This window comes from Pezoporus occidentalis, unplaced genomic scaffold (assembly GCF_034315485.1).
Source record: "Pezoporus occidentalis ecotype Australia unplaced genomic scaffold, CSIRO_AGI_Poc_V1 ctg279, whole genome shotgun sequence".
NCBI lineage: Eukaryota > Metazoa > Chordata > Aves > Psittaciformes > Psittacidae > Pezoporus > Pezoporus occidentalis.
In genome coordinates, this window is record NW_026914708.1 from 139777 (window position 1) to 166557 (window position 26781).

Sequence of the window (26781 nt, forward strand, 5' to 3'; positions counted from 1 at the left end):
TAAATTTTAGCTGATGGTGTTTGGATTTCTAATTTGGTGATGTCAGATCTTGTGATGTCATGGGAATGAATAAATGTCATGCTACATATATAGATTACAAGTGTTCAGTGTTAACACCTGGAAGGAAGCGCTGAAGCCAGCTGATATTTTGCCATTCAGCTCAGCTGGGAACTCTCATTGTTCCTCAACACATGTGAAACTCGGTAACAGCATAGAATCATTGAACAGTTTGGGTTGGAAAGGACCTTCAGTTCCAGCCCCCCTGCGTGGGCAGGGACACCTCACACTAAACCATCTCACCCAATGCTCTGTCCAACCTGGCCTTGAACACTGGCAGGGATGGAGCATTCACAACCTCCCTGGGCAACCCATTCCAGTGCCTCACCACCCTCAAAAGCAAAGAACTTCTTCCTTACATCCAATCTAAACTTCCCCTGTTTAAGTCTTAACCCATTACCCCTTGTTCTATCAGTGCAGTCCCTGATGAAGAGTCCCTCCCCAGCATCCTTATAGGTCCTCTTCAGATACTGGAAGCTGATCTGAGGCCTCCACGCAGCTTCTCTTCTCCAGGCTGAACAGCCCCAATGTTCTCAGTCTATCTTCATAGGGGAGATGCTTCAGCCCCTGATCATCCTCGTGGCCCTCCTCTAGAGCTGCTCCAAAAGCTCTATATCCTTATGTTGAGGACACCAGAACTGCACACAATGCTCCAGGTGAGGTCTCACAAGAGCAGAGCAGAGGGGCAGGATCACCTCCTTCGACCTGCTGGTCACCCTCCTTTTGATGCAGCCCAGGATACGGTTGCTTTCTGGGCTGCAAGTGCACACTGAAGCCGGCTCATGTTCATTTTCTCATCAACCAACACCCCCAAGTCCTTCTCCTTGGGCTGCTCTGAATCTCTTCTCTGCCCAGCCTGTAGCTGTGCCTGGGATTGGGTTGGAAAGGACCTTAACATCATCCAGTTGCAGCTCCCTGCCGTGGGCAGGGACACCTCACACTGAAACGTGTCACCCGAGACTCTGTCCAACCTGGCCTTGAACACTGCCAGGGATGGGGCAGCCACAGCTTCTCTGGGCACCCTGTGCCAGCGCCTCAGCACCCTCACAGGGAAGAGCTTCTGCCTAAGAGCTCAGCTCAGTCTCCCCTCGGGCAGGTAAAACCATCAGTGCTGCCTCCATCTTCCTCCGCTATAGCTGGGAGACTTCTCCATGCCCCTTGTCATTTGGGAAGGATGCATTCCCCTGGTCCTCCTAAGCACCTGCCTTCTTGCCTCTTCTTACTGCTCTCTACAGTTGTATCATCTGCACCCATGGTGGACCAAGGACAGACCTGTGCCTTTTCTTTTTTGTGATAGATAAAAAATGTTTTATCCTGGTAGATTACTGGTTTATTTAGCTTCTCTTATCAATCATAATGCAGTTAAACTCTGAGCTTCCCATTGCTGGAGTGAGAGTCTGAAGCCCATGAGCAGACTATGTGCCATGAACAGTTTCTATCATTGTGTACCAGAAGTGGTTTTTCAGAGAGGACCAGCATGGTTGCACACAGATTGAGTACATGCCCAATGGAAATGCTCCAGCCCAGCTGCAGGCACAGGATGTGCATCCGCCTCTCCCACATGCCACCTGTGTGAGCTGGGGACGCGTGCCTGCTCTCGCCGCAGCCCTGGGCTCTGCTGCAGCACAGGGCTCTCCTTGGCTAGAGCACAGGGCTCTCTGCTTGCCAAGGAGCAGCTTCCATTTGCCTAATGAACTGCTACTATTTTTTTTTCTCAATTTACCTGCTCTGAGCTTCCTTCGAAGCCTCCTTTGATTTCATTTGATTTGTTTTCTCTCTCTTTTCATTTGAAGTTTGTCTTGTAAAAATTGATCAGGTTTCTGGCCTCTTGGCTCCCTCCCACTCCTCCTCCAGTCTTCAGTGTGAGACTGAGCTAATTCTGAGTCAGATCCAGCTCGCTTTGATTATCCAGATGATGTTGCTGTCTTGAAATCTTCCCTGACCCGCAGCAGTTGCCTCTGGTTACAGATGTTATACAAGCCTGTGCTTTGCATAGGGAGCCCTGCGCTTCCCAGCCCTCAGGCTGAGACTGGAGGCTCTTGGAAGGTCTGTCAGACCCATCTCTAATTCTGGTGGTAAGGACCCTTGTCTGCTGCGTAGTCCCTTTGGAGCATCCCTGAGTGCTGGCTGGACCCAAGACCAAGCTGACCAACTCTTCCTCAGGAGGACCACCCTGTCCTCTGTATCCTCTTCTGCCTGCTCTAGACAGCACCATCCATCTCGTGTCCGTCTGAACACAGCAGACAAGAACCACCCTCACTGCTGTGTCTCCCCTCTTCCTGTGTCTGAGGAACTCTTTTTCCAGGCACTGATCGCCCATGGACCTTGCATTCATCTCCCTGTGACAAGGAACTGTGGCTTGATGTTTTAAGGCACGCTTTGTGTCACTGGGAGGTTTTTGTGCAGATGCCATTGTGGCTTTAGCCAAATCTGTCATTCTTCCTTTGCACGCTCATCTCCTGAATTTTGGGAGATGCTCCCAGCCCACCTTTGGTCCCTGCAGAAAGCTGAGGCTCATTTCCAGAGTCCTTCTGCAGCACAACTCATTCATGGAAGTTGTGCCTTCAGGACATGGCACTTGTCACCCTGCGTGACTGCCAGCACAGCACTGCAGTGGCCTGCAGGAGTCACAGTGGGGTGTAGGAGAGGTGACACCCCCTTGCCAAGCCTGCCGCTGATGCTTGTACTGTGCTTCCTGGATACCACACCACTGCCCATCCTTACTGAGGGCTATCAGCCCTGCTGGGAAAGCCAGTCTTGACAGAGGTGAGATTCATGCCTCAGTCTGGAAGTCCCATTTCTCCTCCTCCAGCTCAAAGGCTTCCTGAGCATAATGGCTCCAAGGTGCCGCCTTATGGTTTGTTCCTGCTTCTCAGAAGTATTCAGAGAAATGATGGGGTACATCACAGCATAGAGTCATAGGGCCCCAGCCTGGTTAGGGTTGAAGGGACCTTAAAGCTCCTCCAGTCCCAACCCCTGCCACAGACAGGGACACCTTCCACTGGAGCAGCTTGCTCCAAGCCCCTGTGTCCAACCTGGCCTTGAACACTGCCAGGGATGGGGCAGCCACAGCTTCTCTGGGCACCCTGTGCCAGCGCCTCAGCACCCTCACAGGGAAGAACTTTATTATCTCCAACCTGAACTTCCCCTGTTTCAGTTTGAACCCATCACCCCTTGTCCTGTTGCTATAGTTCCTGATGAAGAGTCCCTCTTCAGCATCCTTGTAGCCCCCTTCAGACACTGGAAGCTGCTCTGAGATCTCCACACAACTTCTCCAGGCTGAGCAGTCTCAGTATCGATACCAAGTGATAGGATAGTTTTATGATGCATCTCTTTAGGAGAATCATCATGTTTTTCCAGTGGCTCCATGTGCCTCAATTGACAATACTGAGGATGTTCTCCATCTCTCTCTTAGCCTAGAGCTAAACGGTTGTAAGCTTTGGACAGTTTTGTTTCCCTTATATTTACATGTACCCATTATCTGAAGCAGCCCATTCACAGATGTGGCAGCATGTCTAGCTGCCTGGCTGAAGTGCTCCTTCAAAATCAAGAGCTCCAGGTGTGGTCCATAGGAGAAAATCAATGCTTATTTGCTGTGTTGGCAAGCTGGGTGTTGGAAGCATCGAATCTCCTGCATACACATGGCTGGTCTGCAGGCACAGAGGGCATTTGAGATGTGTTTGTCCCAGATCAGCTGTGTAGCTCACCACAGGAGCCTTGTCTATTGCCTTCAGGAGGTGTTGGGTCTACAGCATAGTCATAGTGAGTGACCCCAGTGACACTGCAGATGAGCTGCAATGGGATGGCAGCACACACTGCTGTGAACATATCTAGGCTCGATGCTCATATGGCAGCCAGATGGAGCTGCCATATGTGAGCAGTAGGATTGACCTAGTAGGATTGCCAGATTTCTGGAAATCTAGAACAAATGTAGAACATGCCTGAAGTCAGTCTGGCTGAGAAAAGCGAGAAACTTCAGCAGGTCCAGCTGTACAGCAGTGCTACCAGGGTCAACTGTGGTGAGGAAAAAGAACCATTCTCTGTTCTCTGGGATAATGGAGAGGTCGAAAATCCTCAATAATTGGAGAAGTTGAGGCCTTGGACACTTGCAGCCTTCTCCAGGCTGCCCCAGCCCAGCTCTCTCAGCCTGGCTCCAGAGCAGAGCTGCTCCAGCCCTCACAGCATCTCCATGGCCTCCTCTGGCCTCGCTCCAACAGCTCCACGTCCCTCTTGTGCTGCTGCCCCAGAGCTGGATCAGGGCTGCAGGGGAGGTCTCCCCAGAGCACAGCAGAGGGGCAGGATCCCCTCCCTGAGCTGCTGCTCACACTCTGGGGGTGCAGCCCAGCACACAGGGGGGCTTCTGGGCTCAAGGGCACACTGAATTCAGGTCATGGGGAGCTCCTCCTCACCCAACATCCCCAAGTCCTTCTCCTCGGGCTGCTTCATTCCATCTCCCCCAAACTGTGTTTGTGCTGGGGATTGGCCCAACCTGTGTGCAGGCCCTTGGTCATGTTGAACACCACGAGGTTCACACAGTCCCACCTCTCCAGCCTTTCCAGGTCCCTCTGGATCCCATCCCTTCCCTCCAGCATGTAACTGCACCACACAGCTCCATGTCATCAGTAAACCTGCTGACAGTGCTCATTCCCACTGTCCGTGTCACCGACAAAGATGTTAAAACAGGATCAGTCTCAACCCTGACCCCTGAGAAACATCACTCGTCACTGGTCTCCACTTGGACATCAATTTGCTGATCTCACTTCTTTGGGTGCAACCATCCAGACAACTCCTGAGTGGTCCATCCATTAAATCTCTCCAATTCAGAGACAAGGATGCGGTGCGGGACAGTGTCAAATGCTTTGCACAAGTCCAGGTAGATGACATCAGCCGCTCTTCTCTTACCCACCAACGCTGTCACTCTGTTGTAGAAGGGCACCAATTTGTCAGGTGATTTGCCTTTAGTGAAGCCACATGCCTGTCACCAGCCGCCTCCTTATTTGCCACGTGCCTTTTCCATAAGCAGCAAAGAAAGTGGAGGTTGGTTTGATTCAGAAAGTCTTTCATTTCTCAAGCTAGAAAATCATAGAATCACAGCATGGTTTGGGTTGGAAAGGACTTAGGATCATCTAGTTCAACCCCCCTGCCGTGGCCAGGGACACCTCACACTAAACCATCTCACCCAAGGCTCTGTCCAACCTGGCCTTGAACATCGCCAGGGATGGAGCATTCACAACCTCCCTGGGCAACCCATTCCAGTGCCTCACCCCCCTAACAGGAAAGAACTTCCTTCTTAGATCCAATCTAAATTTCCCCTGTTTAAGTTTTAACCCGTTACCCCTTGTCCTATCACTACAGTCCCTAATGAAGAGTCCCTTCCCAGCATCCCTATCATCCAGGTCACTTTTTAATGTATTGTCAAAGCTGTGAGCTCCTGCCCCTGAACTTGAGCTCTTTGCCTTCCTCTCTTCTTTCTTCCCACTTTGTGAAGATCTCAATAGCTTTTATGCCAGCCGGATGCTTCCCTTGCTTCAGATGCACGTGCCTGGGAGTATGTGGCTCTCACCTGGTTGAAAAGTTTTGCTACTCTTCTGCCTCCCAGATTCCTTGGTCTCCTCTTTGAGACCTTTACAAGGTGGTATATCCAGTGCTGGCAGCCTGTCTGTGGGCTTTGCATGTTGCAGGACCCATCCCTTCCTCATCACAGGGAATGGTGCATTATCCTGGATGCATGAGGTCTGCTGTCTCCATGGCATCAACAGGATGAGTAGCTTGGCTCTGATGTTAAGATGGCATTCCCATGTGGAACATCTGGCTCATTGCTTGACATCAGATCATTTATCTTCTGTGAGGAAGTCAGACTATCTTCTGGTAGTCACCAATTCCTCTCTCTTTGCTGTATGAGCACTAACATTGCTAGCAGTGGAATATTGAAATATTCCTGGAATTTCCATCCTTGAGACTTCCTTTTCTTCTTTACCTTTCCCCAAAGGCTGTTGCTTTTAACTTAGAGCTCACTGAACGCTCCCTTGTGCAGCCTCTCACAGGGTTTTATGTGCAGCACAGCCAGGTGGGTACAGGAACGCTGCCAGGGCTGGGGAAGCACCAGCCAAGGGGACAACACAACACGTGAAACCTTTTCATCTCCTTTGCTTTTTCCGGGTTGGATTGAGAAGTGTGACCAGCAGGGCTCTCCTCCCCTCCGGGATTTACGTGAGGTTGTACTGCTGACAGCTTCTCATTCGGTGTGTTTCTTCTCGTCTTCCCTGGCAGTTGTAATGCTTCCCAGGCAGGAGAAGGGCAGCTCCTGGAGCATCCGCTGTCCCACCTCCGGGCCCGCTGCGAGTGGGGGGTGCAGTGGTGGGAGACCTCCACCTCCTGCAGCTGGACTGGGGGGCCCTGGGGAGCGTGCACTGGCAGGAGCTGCTCCTCTGCAGCACACTCACTGTGCATCCTGTGAATCATTCCCAAATCATGCATGTAATGAGTCTCATAACTGGTCCTTTGAAGCTGGATTTTCACAGAGATGATGTTCATTGAGGAACTTTGAAGTTAGAATGCTTTTTCTTATTTCTGCTTTCCACTCTTTTGTCAGTTTGGCTGGATTTGCTTTCAGATTTCCCCAAATGCAGTCATTTGCCCTTTCTTTGCCTGCTCAAAGAATGTGACCTTTGGGAGAGCAAACCTGGTAAATGTACACGTGTGCGTAAGGAGAGGCAGAGAAAGATCCTGGATTGAAACAAGCTTGGGGGAAACCAGAGATTCGTACTTGACTTTGCTGCTGTGGCCTGATTTGCCAAAGGCAGAGGGAAGGTTTCCTGTTCTCCAGCCATCACCAACTGCTTCCAGCTCCAGCTGAGGAGGTGGAGCACAAATTCTGGGCCTCAGAAACACAAAACCCTCCACATAATCCTTGTTGTGCTGAGGATAGTAAGACTATTTCTGCTGATAAAGGATGATAGTAGAGGTGTGCGTGCTGTACTGAGTCACCACGTTAAATATATCCCTTCGTCACAAGTTGGTGGTGGAATGCAAATGAACCTCGTGTTCCTAAAGCTGTTGTGGTGGGAGGGCAGGGAAGCGCTTGGCAGCTGGAGCTGCCAGCACTGCCCTGACTTTGCCAGTGTCGGGAGGGTTTGGTTTCTGCTGCCTGCCTCATCCAAGGCTTTCCTCTCAAATGCCAACCCTAGCTTTAAAAGAAAAAGGAGGTTTTGATGGTCCCAGCATGGACAGGCAAATCTCAGCCTGTTCTGACACCTTTTCATGCTCTGAGCTGCAACATAGGATCATAGAATGGTTTGGGTTAAAATCATCTAATTCCAACCCCCTGCCATGGGCAGGGACACCTCATACTAGACCATGTTGCCCAAGGCTCTGTCCGACCTGGCCTTGAACACTGCCAGCTTCTCTGGGCACCCTGTGCCAGCGCCTCAGCACCCTCACGAGGAAGAGCTTCTGCCTTATCTCCAACCTGAACTTCCCCTCTTTCAGTCTGAACCCATCACCCCTTGTCGTATCACTCCAGTCCCTAATGAAGAGTCCCTCCCCAGCATCCTTGTAGCCCCCTTCAGACACTGGAAGCTGCTCTGAGGTCTCCATGCAGCTTCTCTTCTTCAGGCACTTTGTTTTCACCCAGCCCAGCTTGATCCAGCTATTCCTTTCCCCATCAGCTGTGGGTGCTGCTGGGTGAGGGAATGGTCTGGGAGGCTCAGTGGGGACTGGGATTGCTGGGAGGGATGGGAAGGGCAGAGGGGGCTGCAGATTCCGGGGGCACTGCATGGAGGGATATACCAGGTTAGTCCAGAGCAGTTTTTCCAGTTTGTTTTCCTGAGAAGCAGTCCTGGGTTTGCTGTACTCCCACCCATCTCCCTGTGGTTCTTTCACGTGATAAAAGAATGCTTTTCACCTTGTTCTGCAAACACTTTTGCCTCTGCTGGCTGTGGTGCAGCTCTGCTTTGGGGTTTATTTTTTCTCAGATGTATAAGAAATCAACAAAGAGTTCAAGTGATTTCACCAATCATGGTATCCCAGCCTGGTTTGGGCTGAAGGGACCTTGCAGCTCATCCAGTTCCAGCCCCCTGCCATAGGCTGGGACACCTTCCACTAGAGCAGCTTGCTCCAGGCCCCTTCAGGAGCGTAGGTACTTCAGTTTCTCTCCTCTTACTCACGTGTTGAGCTCCCTTTGTGTTGGCTGCTGGTGTTCTGCAGTGTCTCAGGACACGAGCATCGCAGCAGCAGTTCCTGCAGTAAGACAGGCCAGTTCTGCCTTTTTCTGGCAGACCCAGGGTCAGCTTCTCACTTCCCTTGTTCCTTTGAGCTCTCCAAGAGTCTTCCTGTGGAGAGAAGCCATGGGATGGGTGGGGGCAGAGCAATGTTCAATGTCTGTCTAAAGCACTGTGGCTTTGCTGGAGCGAGTGCTGCTGCAGCTTTGTGAGTGGAAGTGGTTCCTCGGCCAGCACAGCCTGGGGTGGGCAGGATTTAGTCCTGTGATGATTCAGGTGGGATGTGCAGGCAGCTCAGCTATGGGCAAGTCACCTTTCACCAGCTAACCAGGACTCACTGGAAAGCCTCAGGCCCCAGAGCATCACGTCAGGACCTGCAAGACTTGAGATAAATTCCTGGCTGGTGTCAGGCGTATGAGCACCACCAGGCTCGGAAGGGAAGGGCTCTCTCAAGCTATTGGCCTCTCTTGTTGCACAAGCCATGGCCATACGCTCTCCCTGTGGTGGTGAGGGCGTGTTTCCACCTCGGGATGACTGACTGGGTGAGCTGAGGCAGAACAATCACTGGCTCTGCATCCCATGGGAAGCAGCTGTTGTTACTCCATATGGCAGACCCTGTGCGGGACCGGTGCTGCTCGGAGCCGCTCACCTCTCTTCCCTCCTCTCGTTGCAGGTGGCCATCATTGCAGGCAATTTTGAACTGGCTGAAATCATCAAAACCCACAAAGAGTCTGATGTTGGTGAGTTGGAGCTTTCTTCTTCCCCCTTTTCTCCCTTTTGAATCTTGCTGTGGAGCCCAGGGCTATGGGACTGTGTGTTGACGGTGGTTTCCTGGTGCTGCCGGCAGTGGCAGGTGGAAGCTGCAGCTTGCAGCCACTTTTGGGTGGGGGAGTGGCAGGACAGAGCTGCTTTCCTCCTGGGGCATCAGGATCTGGTCTGTTTGTTCAGCCCAGCGCTTGCTTCTGACTGCGGAGATTGCCAAGATCAAGAGTCAGGCAAACATTTAGTCTGGAGTAGCTCTGAAAAGGTCTTCCATAAAATAGCTTACATTGCTCTCGCTCTCTGCACCCTTGAGGCCATTTCATCCTGGAGATCCTCTCCTGCTAAAGCTCTTAACTGGGCTGGAGCAAGGAGGAGACATTCTCTGTCTCAGCAGGGATAATGGTTATAGAGCTGCCCTACACTGAAGCTCGTGTAAGGCAAAGCAGCAAAGCAGCAGCCATCCTGTTTGTACTTGCTTCTTTATGGAGGAACGTTTTAGGGTTTTCTGGTCAGCCTTTTTCCTTGCAGCATCTCTTCTGTCCTCCTGTGGAGTGGGTATGACAGTGCGGTACGTTCCATGCCAAACTGAGCTTTAGTCAGGTATAAAATCAACACTTGTTGAGTTTTCTTGAATTATTCCGAGAATGTATTGGTCCAGAGCTCTGTGGAGCAGGGGAGGAAGCAGTGCACAGTCAGCTCTCAGCATGTGAGCCTCCACAGAATGTACAGAGTCATTGGGTCAGAAGCTGAAAAAAGGCTCGTGGAGTTTGAAAGAGCCACAAAGTATTGATCTTGGTTCTCAGAAGTGGCTGTGAGTGTAGCAGCCTGGGCCCCAGGACATCCTTCATCGCATCTTTTCTCAGCAAGGCATCGCTGATAGCTGCAATCAGCTGCTGGGGAGTTTTGGGAAGATTAAGCATCAGAAAGGACATGGAGAAAAGCCTGAAAATTCCTTAAACTGATGTCAGTGGACAGTGCTTGCAAGAAAGCCTCCCTATTATTTCAAGGGAAAAGTGACTCTTTGCTATGAGAGGGGCTTTGGAGCAGGTGACCTCCAAAAGTCCCTTCCAGCCAGAACCCATGATTGACTGGCGCAGTGACTTCTGTTGAAACAGTGGAAGGAAAAAGGCAGGGAAACACCTCAGGTCTGGGAGTTGTTCTTGCTTCAGGAAGGGCTGTCTATGTAAAGTAGGTCAGGTAACAGTTGCAAACCGAGCACAGGCAGACCAGCAGGTCCAGATGGTTTCCACCCGGGGTCAAGGGAGCTGGCAGAGAACTGCCCGAGCAAGGGGAAACTGTTTTCTGAAGTTCGTTATGAACGGAGAGGTGCGAGTGTGTGACTGGGAGTGCAGAGTGGTGTTACTGGGGAGAGGAATGGGCTCTGCTGGGTCTGGGCTTTGCTCTGATGGTTCCATCAGAACAAAATAAAGAAATACTGAAACAGAGAATATGGGAAGGAGCACAGGGAGTGCTGGCTAATGGAGAAATGGGTGTTGGCTGAAGAGAAGCTCCCCATGACCTGGATTCAGTGTGTGCTTGAGCCCAGAACCCCCCCGTGTGCTGGGCTGCACCCCCAGGGAGTGAGCAGCAGCTCAGGGAGGGGATCCTGCCCCTCTGCTGTGCTCTGGGGAGACCTCCCCTGCAGCCCTGATGCAGCTCTGGGGCAGCAGCGCAAGAGGGACGTGGAGCTGTTGGAGCGAGGCCAGAGGAGGCCATGGAGATGCTGTGAGGGCTGGAGCAGCTCTGCTCTGGAGCCAGGCTGAGAGAGCTGGGCTGGGGCAGCCTGGAGAAGGCTCCTGAAGGGGAGACCTGAGAGCAGCTCCAGTGCCTGAAGAGGCTGCAGGAAAGCTGGAGAGGGGCTTGGGACAAGGGCCTGTAGGGACAGGCCAAGGGGAATGGCTTTAACCTGCCCGAGGGGAGACTGAGCTGAGCTCTTAGGCAGAAGCTCTTCCCTGTGAGGGTGCTGAGGCGCTGGCACAGGGTGCCCAGAGAAGCTGTGGCTGCCCCATCCCTGGCAGTGTTCAAGGGCAGGTTGGACACAGGGGCTTGGAGCAAGCTGCTCCAGTGGAAGGGGTCCCTGCACATGGCAGGGGTTGGAGCTGGAGGAGCTTTAAGGTCTCTTCCAGCCCAAACCAGCCTGGGGTTCTATGAATCTTCTCAAATTTCCAGTGTCAGACTGCACTTGTCTGTCTCAGACAAGAATTGGTGGCCCCCACCGTCAGAACTGTTTGGAGAGGACCTGCTGTGTTTAGGCTGATTTGGAAGGATGGTTTGCTGTAGCTTTTGCTCCATTCTGCAGGACAGCCCTTAGCACCCAGCTGTACTTCCAGGCTCCTGGAGCGTTTATGTGTTTCCGTCTGGATCCGGAGAGCTCTTCTGTGCTGGAGCTGACTGCCCCTGCCTGCTGTGCTTTGTTGTGCAATGCAGAGCAATGCTAGAGGGTGGGAACTGAATTTTTCAGGTGAAAATAACCCAGAAACTGTGTTCCAGAAGAAGACCCGATGTGCTCCATCTGCTGACAGGCAGCCACTGAGCTCACGGGTCCAGCCAGGGTCACTCAGTTTGAAGTGCAATGCCCAGTGTGGATGTGGAGGGGGATAGTAACAATTCTTCACAGCCCACAGGGCTGCAGGACTTCCCATGTGGGCTTCGCTGTGGTTCCCTGTGCTCAGGTCTCCATCCCTTCAGTCAGTGCTGTGTATTTGATCCCAGACACCAGCACTGGAGTCCAAGATTGGAGTAGAAGGTTGCAAATATGGAGGGTGGGGGAGAACATGTGCTTACAAATAGAAAACATGTGGAGACTGGAACTGGGCTGTTAAAGAACGTTCTTGCTCCAGGTTTCCCACAGCACAGCCTCAGAAGTCCAGTTCTTAGAAAATAACTTAGTAATTGAGTGGTCCAGGAATAGGAGCATCTTGAGCTGAGCTTTTATATCCTCATGTTCCCTGCCCCTGACCATCACACACTGCTCAGTGCCTTGTGTGCACCTCTTGGTCCAATGGTGAACGCTGGTCTGTGGTCTCCTCATCCATCATTGGGCTCTTTCCCATCACTGGGTCCTTTTGCTGAAGCCGCCTTAATTTTTTTCTTATGTGTGGTCTGTTGCTCCTTGCAACAGGTCTCAAGGCCTTGGTTTAGGCCTGAGCCTAAGCACAAGTTGGAAATAAAGTTCACCCTTATCTAGGTGGGGGTTGCTAGAGCCTTGGCCACAAGGAATTAACTTCAGCTTCCCATGCTCATCAGCTACTCATGCTAAGCAAGACCACCCAGTCAAAACAGCTGAGCTAAAGAAATCCAGCTAACTCAACTTAGTTCACAACAGGGCTGCTCCATCACCTCTGTCTGTTTCCTTATTCTCATGTTTTACGGATCTGCAGAGAGTGCCATGAATAGCAACTGCTGCACTTTACTGCCTTGGTTGGACCTGAGAGCTTGTACCCTGATGGCTTCTCAGTGCTACCAACAGCCTCTCTGTGGCATGTCCTGGTGGATATGCTTGTTGGTCAGTCCAGCCTCTGCCGTTGCTCATACGGGAATGGTTTCTGAGGAGCAGAGAGGGAAGCCCATTCCGTTTCCCAAAGCAGCAGGAGGGTCTCCTTGCATGTGGCTGCAGAGCCTTGGCTCCAAATGCTCCCGCACATTTGGAGATGATCTCAGTTGAGCGCATTTACTGGTGATGCCCTGGGGACGTTCTCAGGCCACCTACTCCCTGCTCCAGGAATCTGCAGTGGTTTGCATGGGCCGCGAAAGGAGAGCTCGCTCCCGGTGTCTGGCTCCCAGCACAGCCCCTGGCAAAGGCACTGGAAAAGGGCTGTGTGCTGAATGAGAACACCGGGAGCTGGCCAGTACCAAACAGTGCAACCAGGCTAGTGTCTGAACCTTGGGGCCTCCTGGCACGGACGTCTGCTTGTCACAGTGCTGTTCAAGTCTTAAATCCGTGTCAACGTTTATCAGTGAAATGTGTGACTCTGAGGTCAGGTGTGCACCACAGGCCCCGGTTTTCACCACAACATCTGCAGTGGTGGTAATTGCACGCGGTTTATATCAGCTGGGTGCTGTGCCAGCTCCTCAGTGGTTTCCATGAGCCATCTTTTGGGCAAGGTCTCTTAGCCTGCAAGTTTTAATGTATTTGTGTCAGAGAATTAGTGGCTGCCTCAGTGGCTGCCTCTGCTTTGTTATCCTGACACAAATGTGTCTTCCTGCTTCTTCTAGAAACACTTCTGCATCCACAGGACAACCCAAAAAGTTTTTTTTGATGTTCCTTACATTCTGCAAAGCACTTCTTTCTCTTTACTGCTTGAGCTCCCCTTGAGTGCATTGTAACTTTACATTGATTTCACTTCTTTTCCACAATGACAGAATAAATACATTCTGCAGCACCCACTGATATCTTCATTCTGCCCCTTTAGTCCAAACGGGGGTTTTAACCCAGCTGCCTGACTTCTTAATTTTGAGGTTATAACTTCCATTTGTTTGCAAATGTTTCACAACCTCCTGATTTTCATTCGTATTTTCTCTCCCTACATGAAAGTCACTCTGGAGGAACAATATCACAGTAGTCCCATGATGAGAAATCAGCCCAAAGTGTTACATGTACGTAAGAGTGGTTGGGGCTGTCTTCCCCATGTAATATAGTCAGGTCATGATTCATGGTCACTAAGCAACCACCAGCTTCAAGTCAAAGGAATTAATTCATTATCAGTCATAAGGAGCCTCAAACAGTTACCCCGTATGACACTGGACACCCTTTTGTTGGAGGATGAGCATCTGCAGCTCTGGATGAGATCACTGGCTTTTGTTTGCCGAACTGAAGTGCTCCATAACAGCACAGGTTTTCCTTACGTGTGCTGGCAGGGGTGGGGCATAACCCCCATCCCTCAGTGACCCCATGGTGGTCCTTGCTTTTGGGATGTGTTGGTCTCTTGGCTCACATCTGTTTGAGACCCCACAGCCCTGAGGTACGTGAGCTGTGTCCCTGGCAGGACCTTTCTCTCTCCTGCTTTGGGTGAATTTCTGTCAAGGTATTGAGGCATAGAAACCTGGATTGGACATAGCAAAGCTCAGAAAACAAGCTGGTTGCCCAGCTCCTCGTGAGGTGTCCATCCCAGATGCGCGTGGCCTCATTCCCTAGACCCTTTTTTGTGTGAGCTGACACCAGCCTATTAAGGAGCATGATATACTAGGTAGGTTACAGGAGACTTTGGGCATTTAATTGTCAGTTGTTGCTGAGCAATCTCAGCTTTATGGCATTTTACAGCTCAAAGCAAAGAATAAGTCATTTCTCATTAATGAGGGTGTCCTGGAGCCAGCCCAAGATCAGTGTCTCTTTGTCCTTGAGTGCTCTCTTTATCTGAAGCCCATCCCAGGTATGTCCATGTGCTGTGAAGCTGTCAGAAACTGTCTGTGGGAGCTCAGTCTGGGATTGCCCAGCATGTAAACGTCTTACATCTTCCAGTGCTGCTGATTCTTCAAGTTCTCCCCTATAAAGAGGAGAAATCCACCCCAAAGGATTTACAAGACAGCGTTTTGCTTCCTTAGGACACTATGACTTCATATCACTTGTCGCTGAGATTCAATAACTTGTTCATAATGGTCACCATTGATGAAACACAATGCCATTTCAGATCTTTGACCATCCCTGTTGCTCTGGTCTGACCTCTTCTGTCTCTACGATGTCTTTTGAGGTGGGGATTTCTACAGTGGCGCGAGGATGTCTGCTTTTGTTCTATGGTTTTGTCATGATATCCTGTGTGGGAACAGGGTTTTAACTAGTGCCAAGCTCAGAGGGAACTTTTACTTGTAGCTGTTCTGTAGGAGAGCTCGCACAGACAGACGTGTGTGACAAGCACAAGTAGAGGCTGTGACATTTCTTCTTTCAAACCTTTCCCCTTGATCCCCTCTTGCAGACGTTTTTGGAATGTGCTAAATGAGGTAGATGTTGCAAATCTTTGTGTGGAGCCATGAATGTGGTATTGTATAATGGAAAGCTTGATTTCTTTTTGTCTATTTGTGTCCAGTTTCCTGGAATGTGTAACAAATGTAGATGCTCTTATTGAGCTTATTCTATTTATGAGGATACTTAGAAACCTGTGAGCTGGCAGTGCCCTCCTTTCTTGTGTGCTTTCTAAAATGAGAGCTTTTTGCTCACTGTTGTCAGACAGAACATTAAGCTCTGTGAGGGTTGGGCTCTGTTGGGCTCTGTTGGGCTGAGCAGCTCCTAAGAAAGGGTCTGGTTCTCTGCAGAAAATACAGGAAAATATCGTGGGACAAGTGGAGCAGGCCCTGGGTCCTGCCAGTGCTGGTCTTCATTACAGCAGAAGAGGGACAAGTTTCATGCTCTCCTTGGCACAAGTTCAGTCATCCAGACTAGGGATGTTCCACAGAACGAGTCACAGGATGGTCACAGAGCACAGATACCCTGCAGAAATCACTCCTGGCTGGGAGGAGTGAGCTGGGTTGCATTTGGAGGCAGGAGCTGTTTGGAAACTGAGTTAAAATCTGGGCTGAGTAACCTCAACCAGCTTGAGCAATTGAGACCAGCAGCTCCTCACATTGTGGTTTCCCCTCTCTGAAGAGAAGTGCTGCCTGCACCTAGTGCTGTTGCTCAGACATAGTGCAGAAACTGCTGGGCAAGGAATCTTTCCCAGGATACAAATGTGACTGTGACTCTGTCACCTTGGTAAACCAGAGCACAGAATAGCTTCTGTTTCAGTATTTGCTTAATACAGATCAGGTTAACCAGCTTCTGAACCATTGCAGGGCTTCATTTTGAACACTTTCTGGGGTTTAACATCATTTTTAGAAGTGTAGACTGAATTTAGATGCATTTTTCTGTAGTAAGATTAGGGGCAAACAGACGACACTGCCACTTTCAGGGCTGACACACCAGCTGGTTGTCTGCTCACTGCATCGGTCCTGGAGCCTCTCCTCATGCGGTTTGTGTCAGGACTCTTGGGCTTGTTTCGGTCTTGCTGCTTTTCAGGGAACAGTCCTATGGGGTGCAATTCCATTTGTGTTTCCCACATGCTTCGTCTTGCATCAGGCTGTGCTGAAGCGTGTTGGGATGATCCTGCCTTAACAAATGCGTGAGATTTCATTGTGTTGATACCCTTTCTTTTATGCCACAGAATCCCAGAGTGGTTTGGGTGGAAGAGACCTTAAAGCTCATCCAGTCCCAACCCCTCCCACGGGCAGGGACCCCTTCCACTGGAGCAGCTTGCTCCAAGCCCCTGTGTCCAACCTGGCCTTGAACACTGCCAGGGATGGGGCAGCCACAGCTTCTCTGGGCAACCTGTGCCAGTGCCTCACTGCCTTACTCACATAAGTATTTTTTACTTATGTCCAATCTGAATCTGCCCATTTTGACCAAAGACATTTGGCCAGTGTCACTGCACCAGTCACTGCTTTGCCTGTACTTTTGTGGCTCACGATCTGTATTTTTCTACGGCATTGATAAAGTAAAAAATATAGATATGACTGTACCAGGAACTGATGGACTGGCTAATACTGGGCATTGTCCTCTCTGTTATTTGCCATTAACAGTTCATCATTGTGTCTGCTAAAATGTGCTCTGGTGACTTGTCCAGTAGCAGCACGTAACCAGAACATCTGAGGGGCAGCAGTTTCACCAGGCTTATGATGTCAGCAGGTACCTTTGTCAGCAAGATGTGAGCTGTCTAGGCCACCCTGCCTGGTATCAATTATATTCTCATTCCTTTTCATTAACTGATAAGTGTCCTAGTTCCGTTTTTCCCAGCTTTCCCTAGAAGTGACATGGAGCTGAGCTCTCTGCGGGGTTCGGAATCATCCACTGCCCTTTCCAAAGCTGCCTCCCCATCCCTGGAGCTGTGGCAGGAGTATCAGCAATATAGGCCACGACTCCACAAGCTGCATTGCAAATTCCTTTGAACTTTGCTGCAGCAGCTTTCAACCTGCTGGTTTGCTGTACACCAGTGAGCAGGCGCTAGGGCTGCCCGTGGGACTGGGGGGAGTGTTAAATGCTCCACCTTGGTCTGGAGTGCAGTTTTTGCCAGTACAGAAGGGTGTGGGGATTGGTTCCAAAGACAGGTCAGAAACCCTCTTTGAATAGTTGTAATTTCCTGTTGTTGTTGTGCACCTGTAAGTCTGACCGGTTAGGGGTTTCCTCCGGGGGATGTAGCAAGAGCCTGACAGCGTGAGCAGGATCTTGCGTGCTGCCTGTGACAAGGTGAAACACAAGAATGAAAAATGAACCAGACTCCTGCCAGCAAAACTGTCCAGTGCTGAGATGCACCAGGGTGATGGATTTTATCTGAAGAGAAAGGCTGAACATCTCCTGTCCTAGTATCACTCACAGGTGAATTGCCAGCACATGTCAGGAGTGCTTGGAGGGGAAAACTAGCAAGTTTCACTCACATGTATTTTAGGTTTCAGTTGACATTTTACAAATGCAGAGTAAAATGTGTTTCCAGCTGTGAAGGGCTGGTGCTGAGCAGGAAGATGGGAGAGCCACGTTCGGGTGGAGTGAGGAGGGGCTGGGAGGTTCTGGTCTGCCTCATCATGGTACTTTTGATAGAATCACAGAATCCCAGCCTGGTTTGTGTTGGAAGAGACCTTAAAGCTCCTCCAGCTCCAACCCCTGCCACAGGCAGGGACCCCTTCCACTGGAGCAGCTTGCTCCAAGCCCCTGTGTTCAACCTGGCCTTGAGCACTGCCAGGGATGGGGCAGCCACAGCTTCTCTGGGCACCCTGTGCCAGCGCCTCAGCACCCTCAAAAAGATAGATAGGAGGTATCTTGGAGTAGCCCCTTGGACAAGGGCGAGCGACCTGGGATGATGCCCGCATGAGGGGAGATGCTCTGCACCTTCTCCGGTTTGCTTTGTAATTTTCCACTATTAAAATGTAAATGTGGCCTCTCAGCCTGGAGCTGTGCAGACATTTGCACTGCCAGCTTTGGCTCTTTCACATGAATATTTAACATCGAACCAGCACATCTAAATAACCTCCAAGTGTTGATTACACTTCGGTTCATTAGGCAGCAGCTTGGGGTTGTTTGGAGCATGCTTCCGGTGCTGCCTGCCTGCCTGGGCAGTGCGGTGGTGCCGGGATCTCCTTGGGGAGCCGGGGCTGTGTCCTGCTCCCGCCACACCTGAGTGGTGTTCTGGCACCGAGATCCACGTGTTGTCCCTCTGGGAGGGCAAAAGACAGCCGTGGGAGCGCTGGCTGAGCCGGGCTGGCTGGGGCACGGCGGCGCTGCTCCGAGCAGCGCTGTCATGGAAACAGCAGTGATTCATTTCGCTGCGAGAAAGGCAGTAAACACACTTTGATTAAACTCTGGAGAAGGTGCAGAAAGAGCCTACAAAGCCGATGGGGGAACAGCACAAAGTTGTTTCGTTATTGCTCTCCTTCCCTTCCCCACTGGGGATGGTGCATCTGGGGGATGGGAAGAGGAAACCTTGGGCAGAACTGGCTGCTGCAGCAGCAGCCCGAACCTGTCCTGATTCTGGCACCTGGTGGCTGGAGCTCAGGCGCAGCATTCATCATCATTACTGCTATTACCGTGACTTTGGGGCAGGCTGAGGAGCAGTGAGGAGCTGGTTGTGCAGCCACAGGCTGAAGCATGGCTTGGGATTCACACCGTCATGGAACATCTCAGCATGCCAGAGCAGCCTGAGCCTCCCAGAGAGGAGGTCACCTGCCAACCCAGGGCAGATCACTCTGCCCAGTACAAACCGGTGTCACCAGGAAATTCATAGAACTTCCCCTCACACTGGGCACTGGTGAGGCCACACCTTGAACCCGGTGCTCAGCTCGGGACCCCTCACTGCAAGAGAGACATTGAGGTGCTGGAGTGGGGCCAGAGCAGGGCAATGGAGCTGGAGCAGGGCCTGGAGCACAGGGGTGATGGGGAACGGCTGAGGGACCTGGGGGGTTCAGAAGGCTCAGGGGGGACCTGATGGCTCCCTACAAGTGCCTGAGAGGAGGATGGAGCCAGGAGGGGCTGGGCTCTGCTCCCAAGGAACAAGGGATGGGACAAGAGGAAACGGCCTCAAGCTGCCCCAGGGCAAGTTTAGATGGAGCTGAGGAACAATTCCTGCCCCAGAGGGTGCTCAGGCATTGGAACAGGCTGCCCAGGGCAGGGCTGCAGGCACCGTCCCTGCAAGTGTTCACACCCCGTGGAGATGAGGCCTCAGTGCTGTGGGTCAGTGGTGGCCTTGGCAGTGCTGGTGGAACTGATGAGCTCTTTTTTACCCTGGTTGATTCTGTGACTGTAATTCAGTGCCTCCAGCCCCATTAGGAAGTTGTTGTCTTTCATTCACCTCCCTCAGAACAGCAGCGGGTTTCCCCAAGTCTTTGCTGTTGGACACATGCTGCTCCCACCAGGAGAGGAGTAACCAGCGAGTCACACATTGGGGTGCTGGTCCCTTGCTTGCCCCTTCCAGCAAAGGACAGTTTAAACAGCAATAAGAGGATGCCTGGAGGGCTCCAGCCCTGGGCCGGGCTCTGCTGGCAGTGCAGGCTGTCGGTGTACTTTGCCCACATCCCGCCCTTGTGTACCTGGGGGCCTTGGTTTTGTGTCCCCTGTAGCCCCTAGATGTGTTCCTGGAGCGTTTGCTGTCCTTGTGACCAAGTGCTGATCTGCTGGACTTTCTCATGCAAAGAAGTGCACCCGTAGCACCCTTCAGCATCAAATTGCCTCCATCACTTCCTCTTGCTTCATGATCTGCAGTACAGATTTGCTGCAGCCCACATCCCATGCAGTGTGGGTACCTTTGCTGTCCTTTCTGCCATCTGGCTCTGGCACAGTCTCCTCCCTTGCTGTCTCCACCTTGTTGTGTAGCGCAGCTGATGACGTGGTTGTATCTCTGAGTATATCTAACTGCTGTCCAGAAAGACCCAGGCTGCATGGCAGAGCTTCCAGACTCACTGGTCCTAAGTCTGTGCTTAGATGAGGGCTTTGGAAAAGCTCCAGGTGTCTGGGGAGACAAGTCCCATGTTGCTTATGAGCAGTAGCTTCCCTCTGAAGCTCGCTCACCCGGTGTTCCCGGTGAAAGCCAGGCTTTCCCGGGTGTCTGCTGTCATTTGTACCTCTCTGAGCTCTGTGCAGAAACATTTGATGTTGGTCCAGGGCTGGCTGCTGCTCCAGCCTCTCCCAGGGCAGGGGAGGAAGGTCCAGGCAGATTTTTCTAGCTCTGGAGTTTTTCTGTCTGAATACTTCCTGCTTAACTGATGTGGTGGGGTCCAGCCTTGGCCTTTCTGCAGCTGCTGCACTGCCCGTTGGTGCAGCACCACTGACTGGGTGTTGCTGGTCCCCAGCTCAGGTGTAATGGGCTCACACTGACTCTCTTCTGGCAGGAGGGCTCTGAGCTCTGTTTGGTTGACTGATGCTGTGAGCACAAGGCCTTTCTCAGGTGGTGACCCCATGATCCCCTGGTTTCACCGATGGTGCTGATCCCTGGAAGCACCGTGGATGCACTCACTCAACTAGTATGTGCCCTGCCCTTTGGTTTGGAAAGTGCCCAGGCAGTGACTTAAGTGCTTTTGTTACTGGGCAGCGTCTGGCACTTGGACTTAAAGTAATTCTGTACTTTTTTCCAAGAGCAGCTTTAGGTGACTGACTTGGCTTGGTTTGAGAGCAGCACTTGGAGCCTGGGAGAAGTTTCCTTCTGTTTCCAGTGGCTATTTACAATTTCTAATAATGTTTAAATCTGCCAGTACCATGACATGCATCCATTTAATATTTGCTGCTCTGATCATTTAAAGTGGTTTTCTATGAGAAGTGATACAGTATGAAATTAAATGTCTCCTGGAGATCCATCCTATGTCTGGATGACACATGAGCTCACATCAGCTGTCCTTGGCAACCAGACCCATTCAGCATTGCTTGATGTAGCCAGCCTGACCGTGGCTTCCTCTCCAGTGTGTTGCATTGATAGAACAGGCTGTACATCAGCATGTTTTACCCCAGGGACTGCATCACATCCATGGCCCACACTTTGCTTCTTTCCATTCAACATCCCTCCTTGACTGTGGCCATTGCGTGACAAGGCTGAGAGAGCTGGGCTGGGGCAGCCGGGAGAAGAGAAGGCTCCTGAAGGGGAGACCTGAGAGCAGCTCCAGTGCCTGAAGGGGCTGCAGGAAAGCTGGAGAGGGGCTTGGGACAAGGGCCTGTAGGGACAGGCCAAGGGGAATGGCTTTAACCTGCCCGAGGGGAGACTGAGCTGAGCTCTTAGGCAGAAGCTCTTCCCTGTGAGGGTGCTGAGGCGCTGGCACAGGGTGCCCAGAGAAGCTGTGGCTGCCCCATCCCTGGCAGTGTTCAAGGCCAGGTTGGACACAGGGGCTTGGAGCAAGCTGCTCCAGTGGAAGGGGTCCCTGCACATGGCAGGGGTTGGAGCTGGAGGAGCTTTAAGGTCCCTTCCACCCAAACCATTCCATGATTCCATGATTTGGGCCTGTTGTCCCAGTGGGCAGGCTGGACACGGGCACTGGCAGCACCGCGCCAGGCAGTGGGGCTGAGCCGCAGCAGTGCAGCCACTGCGGCAGAAACTCCCCCACCACGTGGTTGAAACTCATCCGAGACCAAGCTCATCGCGTTGCCATGGCAATGGGGAGGTTTACGGGAGCCTGGAATTCTTGTACTTTGAACCTAAACTATTGCGAGTGCTCCGCACAGCAGGGCTGGGACGCGCCTTCAGGGGGTGCAGCCAAGGCTGACACCGGTTGAGGCCTCCTCCAGTGTGGGGCAGCGTCCTGGTCAGAGCCCTGGCTGCTCCCGTCCTCTGCAGCCCTTCGGTGGTGGCCACGTGTTCAGGGCTCCTGTGCCTTTGTGCAGATTGCTGTGGGATTACGTGGCCTTGGGAGGGTGAAGCTGGGGAGTCCTGAATGTGGATGGGCTGAGGTCCCCTTTAGCAGGACCATGCCACATCTGAACGTGCCTTTGCGCAGCACAGGAGACCTCTGCGTGCTCTACCTGTCCCCTTGCTTTTGCCACTACATTTGCACCAGAAATGGGTGAATGTTGTTGACTCAAGCTCCTGCTGGTCACTGCCACCCTTCAGCAAACTGAAGCATCTTAAGCTTCCGGAAGGAAATGTGTTCATTAAAATCTAGGAGCATACATTCTTCCTGACCTGAGGTCTGCGGTGCTGCAGCTCCGCAGCCCTTCACCCTTCCAACCACCCTGCACTTCCTGTGTCCGCTCCTTCTCCCTCTGCAGAGCTCCAGCCTGAGGCAGGAGTTTGCATCCTCAGGTGCCTTCGTGAGGTCTGTTTTCTTCCACACGCTTCCAAGGGCTGGGTGGGTGTCAGGCAGGGCTGGGAGTCGCTGGTGGTTTATTTGGGGCACTGTATGTGCTAGGCTTGCTCCTGGCACATGCCTGGAGCTACAGATTCTTTTCCTCCCTGTGAGGGTGCTGAGGCGCTGGCACAGGGTGCCCAGAGAAGCTGTGGCTGCCCCATCCGTGGCAGTGTTCAAGGCCAGGTTGGACACAGGGGCTTGGAGCAAGCTGCTCCAGTGGAAGGGGTCCCTGCCCGTGGCAGGGATTGGAGCTGGATGGGATTTAAGGTCCCTTCCAACACAAACCAGGCTGGGATTCTTTGATCCTATGATTTAGGCCTTTTGTCAGTCAGAGGAAGCGGTGGTTGGGGTGACTGCTGGTGTCAATGTCCTGTGCATGTGTCTCCACCTCCGAGCTGGGCTCACAGGGGTCCCACTGGTGGCCCTGTACCCTCTCTGATTGCTGTTGCTGCCTCCCCCTCTAGCAACGCTCCTTGATGCTGTCTGAAATGCCACCTCCAACCCCTCCCGTGTGCCACGCTGGGCTCGCCTCTCCCGTGTTCTCCTGGGGCAGTTTCTTTGCGGTGCTGCAGGGAGAGGGGCTGGAAGCAGGCGGAGCTGCATCCTCCTGGCGCTTCCTGCCCTCCCACCCGGCTCCACGTGCTCTCCCAGCGCTCCTGCCTTGCCGCCATCTTCCCCCCTGACCATGGTGGCTCTGTGCTGCGCTTTGGTGTCTAACGGCCCTTTCCGCTCTCTTGCAGTGCCTTTCAGAGAGACGCCCAGCTACACGAAGCGGCGGCGGCTGCTGGGCGCGGGCGGCCTGGCCTCCCCACGCGTGCTGCAGCGCTCAGCCAGCGACAACAACCTGAAGGCCGAGAGCCGGGCGTCCTACTCGCCGGTGCCGTCGCTGCGCAGCCTCCCGCCGCAGCTGCTGGCGCAGATGCAGGAGGCAGCGGCGGCGGCGGCGGACGGCAGCGTGGGCAGCTCCGGCAGCGCCCGCAGCGCGCACAGCCGCTCCCCGTCCCTGCAGCGCGTGCAGGAGGAGAGGGAGGCCGACGTGCCCTCGCTCCGCAGGAGCAGCCGCGGCAAGGCCAGGTGAGGGGTCGGGGGGAGGCAGCTCCGTGCCATGGCCCGTGTGTGCTGTGGGCCCCACCAGAGACACCGTGGGCCAGCGGGCGAGGAGCGGGGAGGCTGGCGGAGCCCACGGAAGCCCCACGTGCCCTGTCTGTGTTGCTCTGGCTCAAGCACCGAGGGGTTCGTTCCTTGATTTCCTCAGCCCTCGCTCTCATCTCGTGTCTCAGAGAAGCGGTGAGTGCATCAACGCCGCGTTGTGCCGGTTGTTGCTATGACAATGATGCATCTTGAAAACCAGCACTTCGAGGTGGCACATTGTGGATGAGCGAACACCTAACGCTGGTGTCCCGCCCGGCCGGTGATAGCGGTGGTTGCAGTTAGCAGTGTTCTGCCAATGGGCCATGGTGGTGGCCTTGCTCTCCTGGACCCACCAGGCCCGGAGTGGCAGATGGGTGCCCTCGCCTGACCCCCTGAGAAGTGCAGGAGCCTTCCCTGTGTGTTCTGTGGTTATGATGGACCACGGGTATTGGGAGCGATGCAGAACTTGTGTCCTCCTGCTGCTTCCCATCCCTTGCTGTCCACGTGCAGCGCGAGTGTCAGCTGTGACACTGCTCGCCACTGCTGGCACTTGCCTGCAGCTGGGAGCCAGGTCTGGGTGCCCACTTGATACAGGGGGATGGCTGCCGCTGCCCTCAGACAGCTGAGGTCTGGGTGCTTGAGCTCAGAACCCCCCGTGTGCTGGGTGTGCTGGAAGGCGTCCCTGCCTGTGGTGGGGTTTGGAACTGTGTGAGTGTAAGGTCCTTTCCAAGCCAGGCCAGTCCATGGCTCTTTGAGGTGCTGCGGAGAGTCTTTGGGGCCGAGGGTCCCTTCGGTGACAACTGGGCTCAGGCTTTGCTGTTAGTGGAGAGGACAGACTGACCACAGTCGTGGCTGATGTGAAGTGATATCTGCTCAGAGAGGACTAATGAGAACCTCTGGTACCGTGAGGCCAGAGCAGGAGTTCAGAGCATGGGCACCAGCTCTGCCTTGTAGCTGTGTTCACTAATGTCCAAATGGATTTGAGCGTTGAAGAGTCAGTCTGCAGATGGCAGCTATTTACATTAGCTCCAGAGCAGGAACAGCTCAGAGGCCCTTTGAGCCAATCTAAATAATTTTGGGGAAAAGAAACATGTCAGTGAATAAAAAATAATGAAGATAAATGTAAAATAGCTACTGGAGGAGAAAAAAGTGACCCAGTGAAGTACCTGAGAAGATTCTTAATGATAGTTTAACTCAGGAGGAGTTGCAGGATGACTCTAAAGAGCTCAGCGGAGGCCTCTGCTCAGTGGCAGCTTGAGCATAGTATTCAGCACTCTTGGATGACCAAAGTGTGATGGATGATGGATGATCATACAGAAAACAGTCTAATGCCTCAGTCAGAATCAGTGATGACACCTCTGGGTGCTGCAGCCCAGCCTGGGCACTGCCTGTCAGCAGGAGCAGTAGGAGCTGAAGGGTTCAGAGATGCCGTGGACGTGGTCAGGAATGAGAGAACAGGAATGTGTGGTCTGAAGAGATGTTCACAGGAGCGGGATCATTACCTTAGGAACAAGAGGAATATAGGAAGTATGTTAAAAACATTGAAAATGCCACATTCTTGGCTGAGGGAAAGGGGGAACCTCTGCCTGTGTCAAGGCACGAGGAGGGAGGAACTTGCAATAAGAGGAATAGGAAGCACACTCAAACCAGTACAAACCAGTGGGTTTTCCACACCCTGCAGTGAGCTCAGAATTCAGTGCCTTGGAACCTGCTGAAGCTACAGCACGGTGCATTAGGAGGCTGGTGTGGCTGAAAAGAATACTGTGGGCTTCTGTAATCAGAGGTTTGGGAAGTGTTCCCAGAAGTACCTGGAGCAGCTGATGGCCAGGCAGGAGCAGGGCAGCGGGAAGGAAGGGTTGAGCCATTCCCAGCCAGGCAGTTCCCAGGAAGGGGAAACTAGGATCATGACTGGGCTGGAGACACAGGGGGGTTGGGGTCCGCCATGAGCAGCAGCATGAGGGGGATGTACAAGTGGGTTTGTAGTGCTGCAGCAAGATACAGTGGTCAGCAGCAGGGTGCAGTGGTCAGAGTTGGGTGCAGTGGTCAGCAGCAATGGGTGCAGTGGTCAGCAGAGGATGCAGTGGTCAGCAGAGGGTGCAGTGGTCAGTAGTGGATTCAGTGGTCAGCAGCAGGGTGCAGTGGTCAGCAATGGGTGCAGTGGTCAGCAGTGGATGCAGTGGTCAGCAATGGGGGCAGTGGTCAGCAGTGGGTGCAGTGGTCAGCAGCGGGGGCAGTGGTCAGCAATGGGGGCAGTGGTCAGCAGTGGGTGCAGTGGTCAGCAGCAAGGGGCAGTGGTCAGCAGAGGATGCAGTGGTCAGCAGAGGGTGCAGTGGTCAGTAGTGGATTCAGTGGTCAGCAGCAGGGTGCAGTGGTCAGCAATGGGTGCAGTGGTCAGCAGTGGATGCAGTGGTCAGCAATGGGGGCAGTGGTCAGCAGTGGGTGCAGTGGTCAGCAGCGGGGGCAGTGGTCAGCAATGGGGGCAGTGGTCAGCAGTGGGTGCAGTGGTCAGCAGCGGGGGCAGTGGTCAGCAATGGGGGCAGTGGCCAGCAGTGGGTGCAGTGGTCAGCAGCAAGGGGCAGTGGTCAGCAATGGGGGCAGTGGTCAGCAGTGGGTGCAGTGGTCAGCAGTGGGTGCAGTGGTCAGCAGTGGGTGCAGTGGTCAGCAGTGGGGGCAGTGGTCAGCAGTGGGTGCAGTGGTCAGCAGTGGGTGCAGTGGTCAGCAGTGGGGGCAGTGGTCAGCAGTGGGGGCAGTGGTCAGCAGTGGGGGCAGGGGTCAGCAATGGGGGCAGGGGTCAGCAGTGGGGGCAGTGGTCAGCAATGGGGGCAGGGGTCAGCAATGGGTGCAGTGGTCAGCAGGGGGCAGTGGTCAGCAGTGGGTGCAGTGGTCAGCAGTGGGGGCAGGGGTCAGCAGTGGGTGCAGTGGTCAGCAATGGGGGCAGAGGTCAGCAGTGGGGGCAGTGGTCAGCAGTGGGGGCAGTGGTCAGCAGTGGGGGCAGAGGTCAGCAATGGGGGCAGGGGTCAGCAATGGGGGCAGAGGTCAGCAATGGGGGCAGGGGTCAGCAATGGGTGCAGTGGTCAGCAGTGGGGGCAGTGGTCAGCAATGGGGGCAGGGGTCAGCAATGGGTGCAGTGGTCAGCAGTGGGGGCAGTGGTCAGCAATGGGGGCAGGGGTCAGCAATGGGTGCAGTGGTCAGCAATGGGGGCAGAGGTCAGCAGTGGGGGCAGTGGTCAGCAGTGGGGGCAGAGACAGTCAGCAATGGGGGCAGAGGTCAGCAATGGGGGCAGGGGTCAGCAATGGGTGCAGTGGTCAGCAGTGGGGGCAGTGGTCAGCAATGG

General features: G+C 53.2%; 1 protein-coding gene across 9 annotated transcripts in view; it reads left to right on the forward strand.

Moving 5' to 3' along the window:
- Window positions 1-26781, forward strand: part of SHANK3 (SH3 and multiple ankyrin repeat domains 3) — a 329535-nt gene that overhangs the window by 85722 nt on the left and 217032 nt on the right. For all 9 annotated transcript variants that reach the window (XM_062625226.1, XM_062625229.1, XM_062625228.1 and 6 more), the window contains 2 exons: window positions 8950-9016; window positions 23057-23390. In XM_062625226.1, the coding sequence (XP_062481210.1) occupies window positions 8950-9016; window positions 23057-23390 (401 nt within the window). The remainder of the gene's footprint in view (window positions 1-8949; window positions 9017-23056; window positions 23391-26781) is intronic.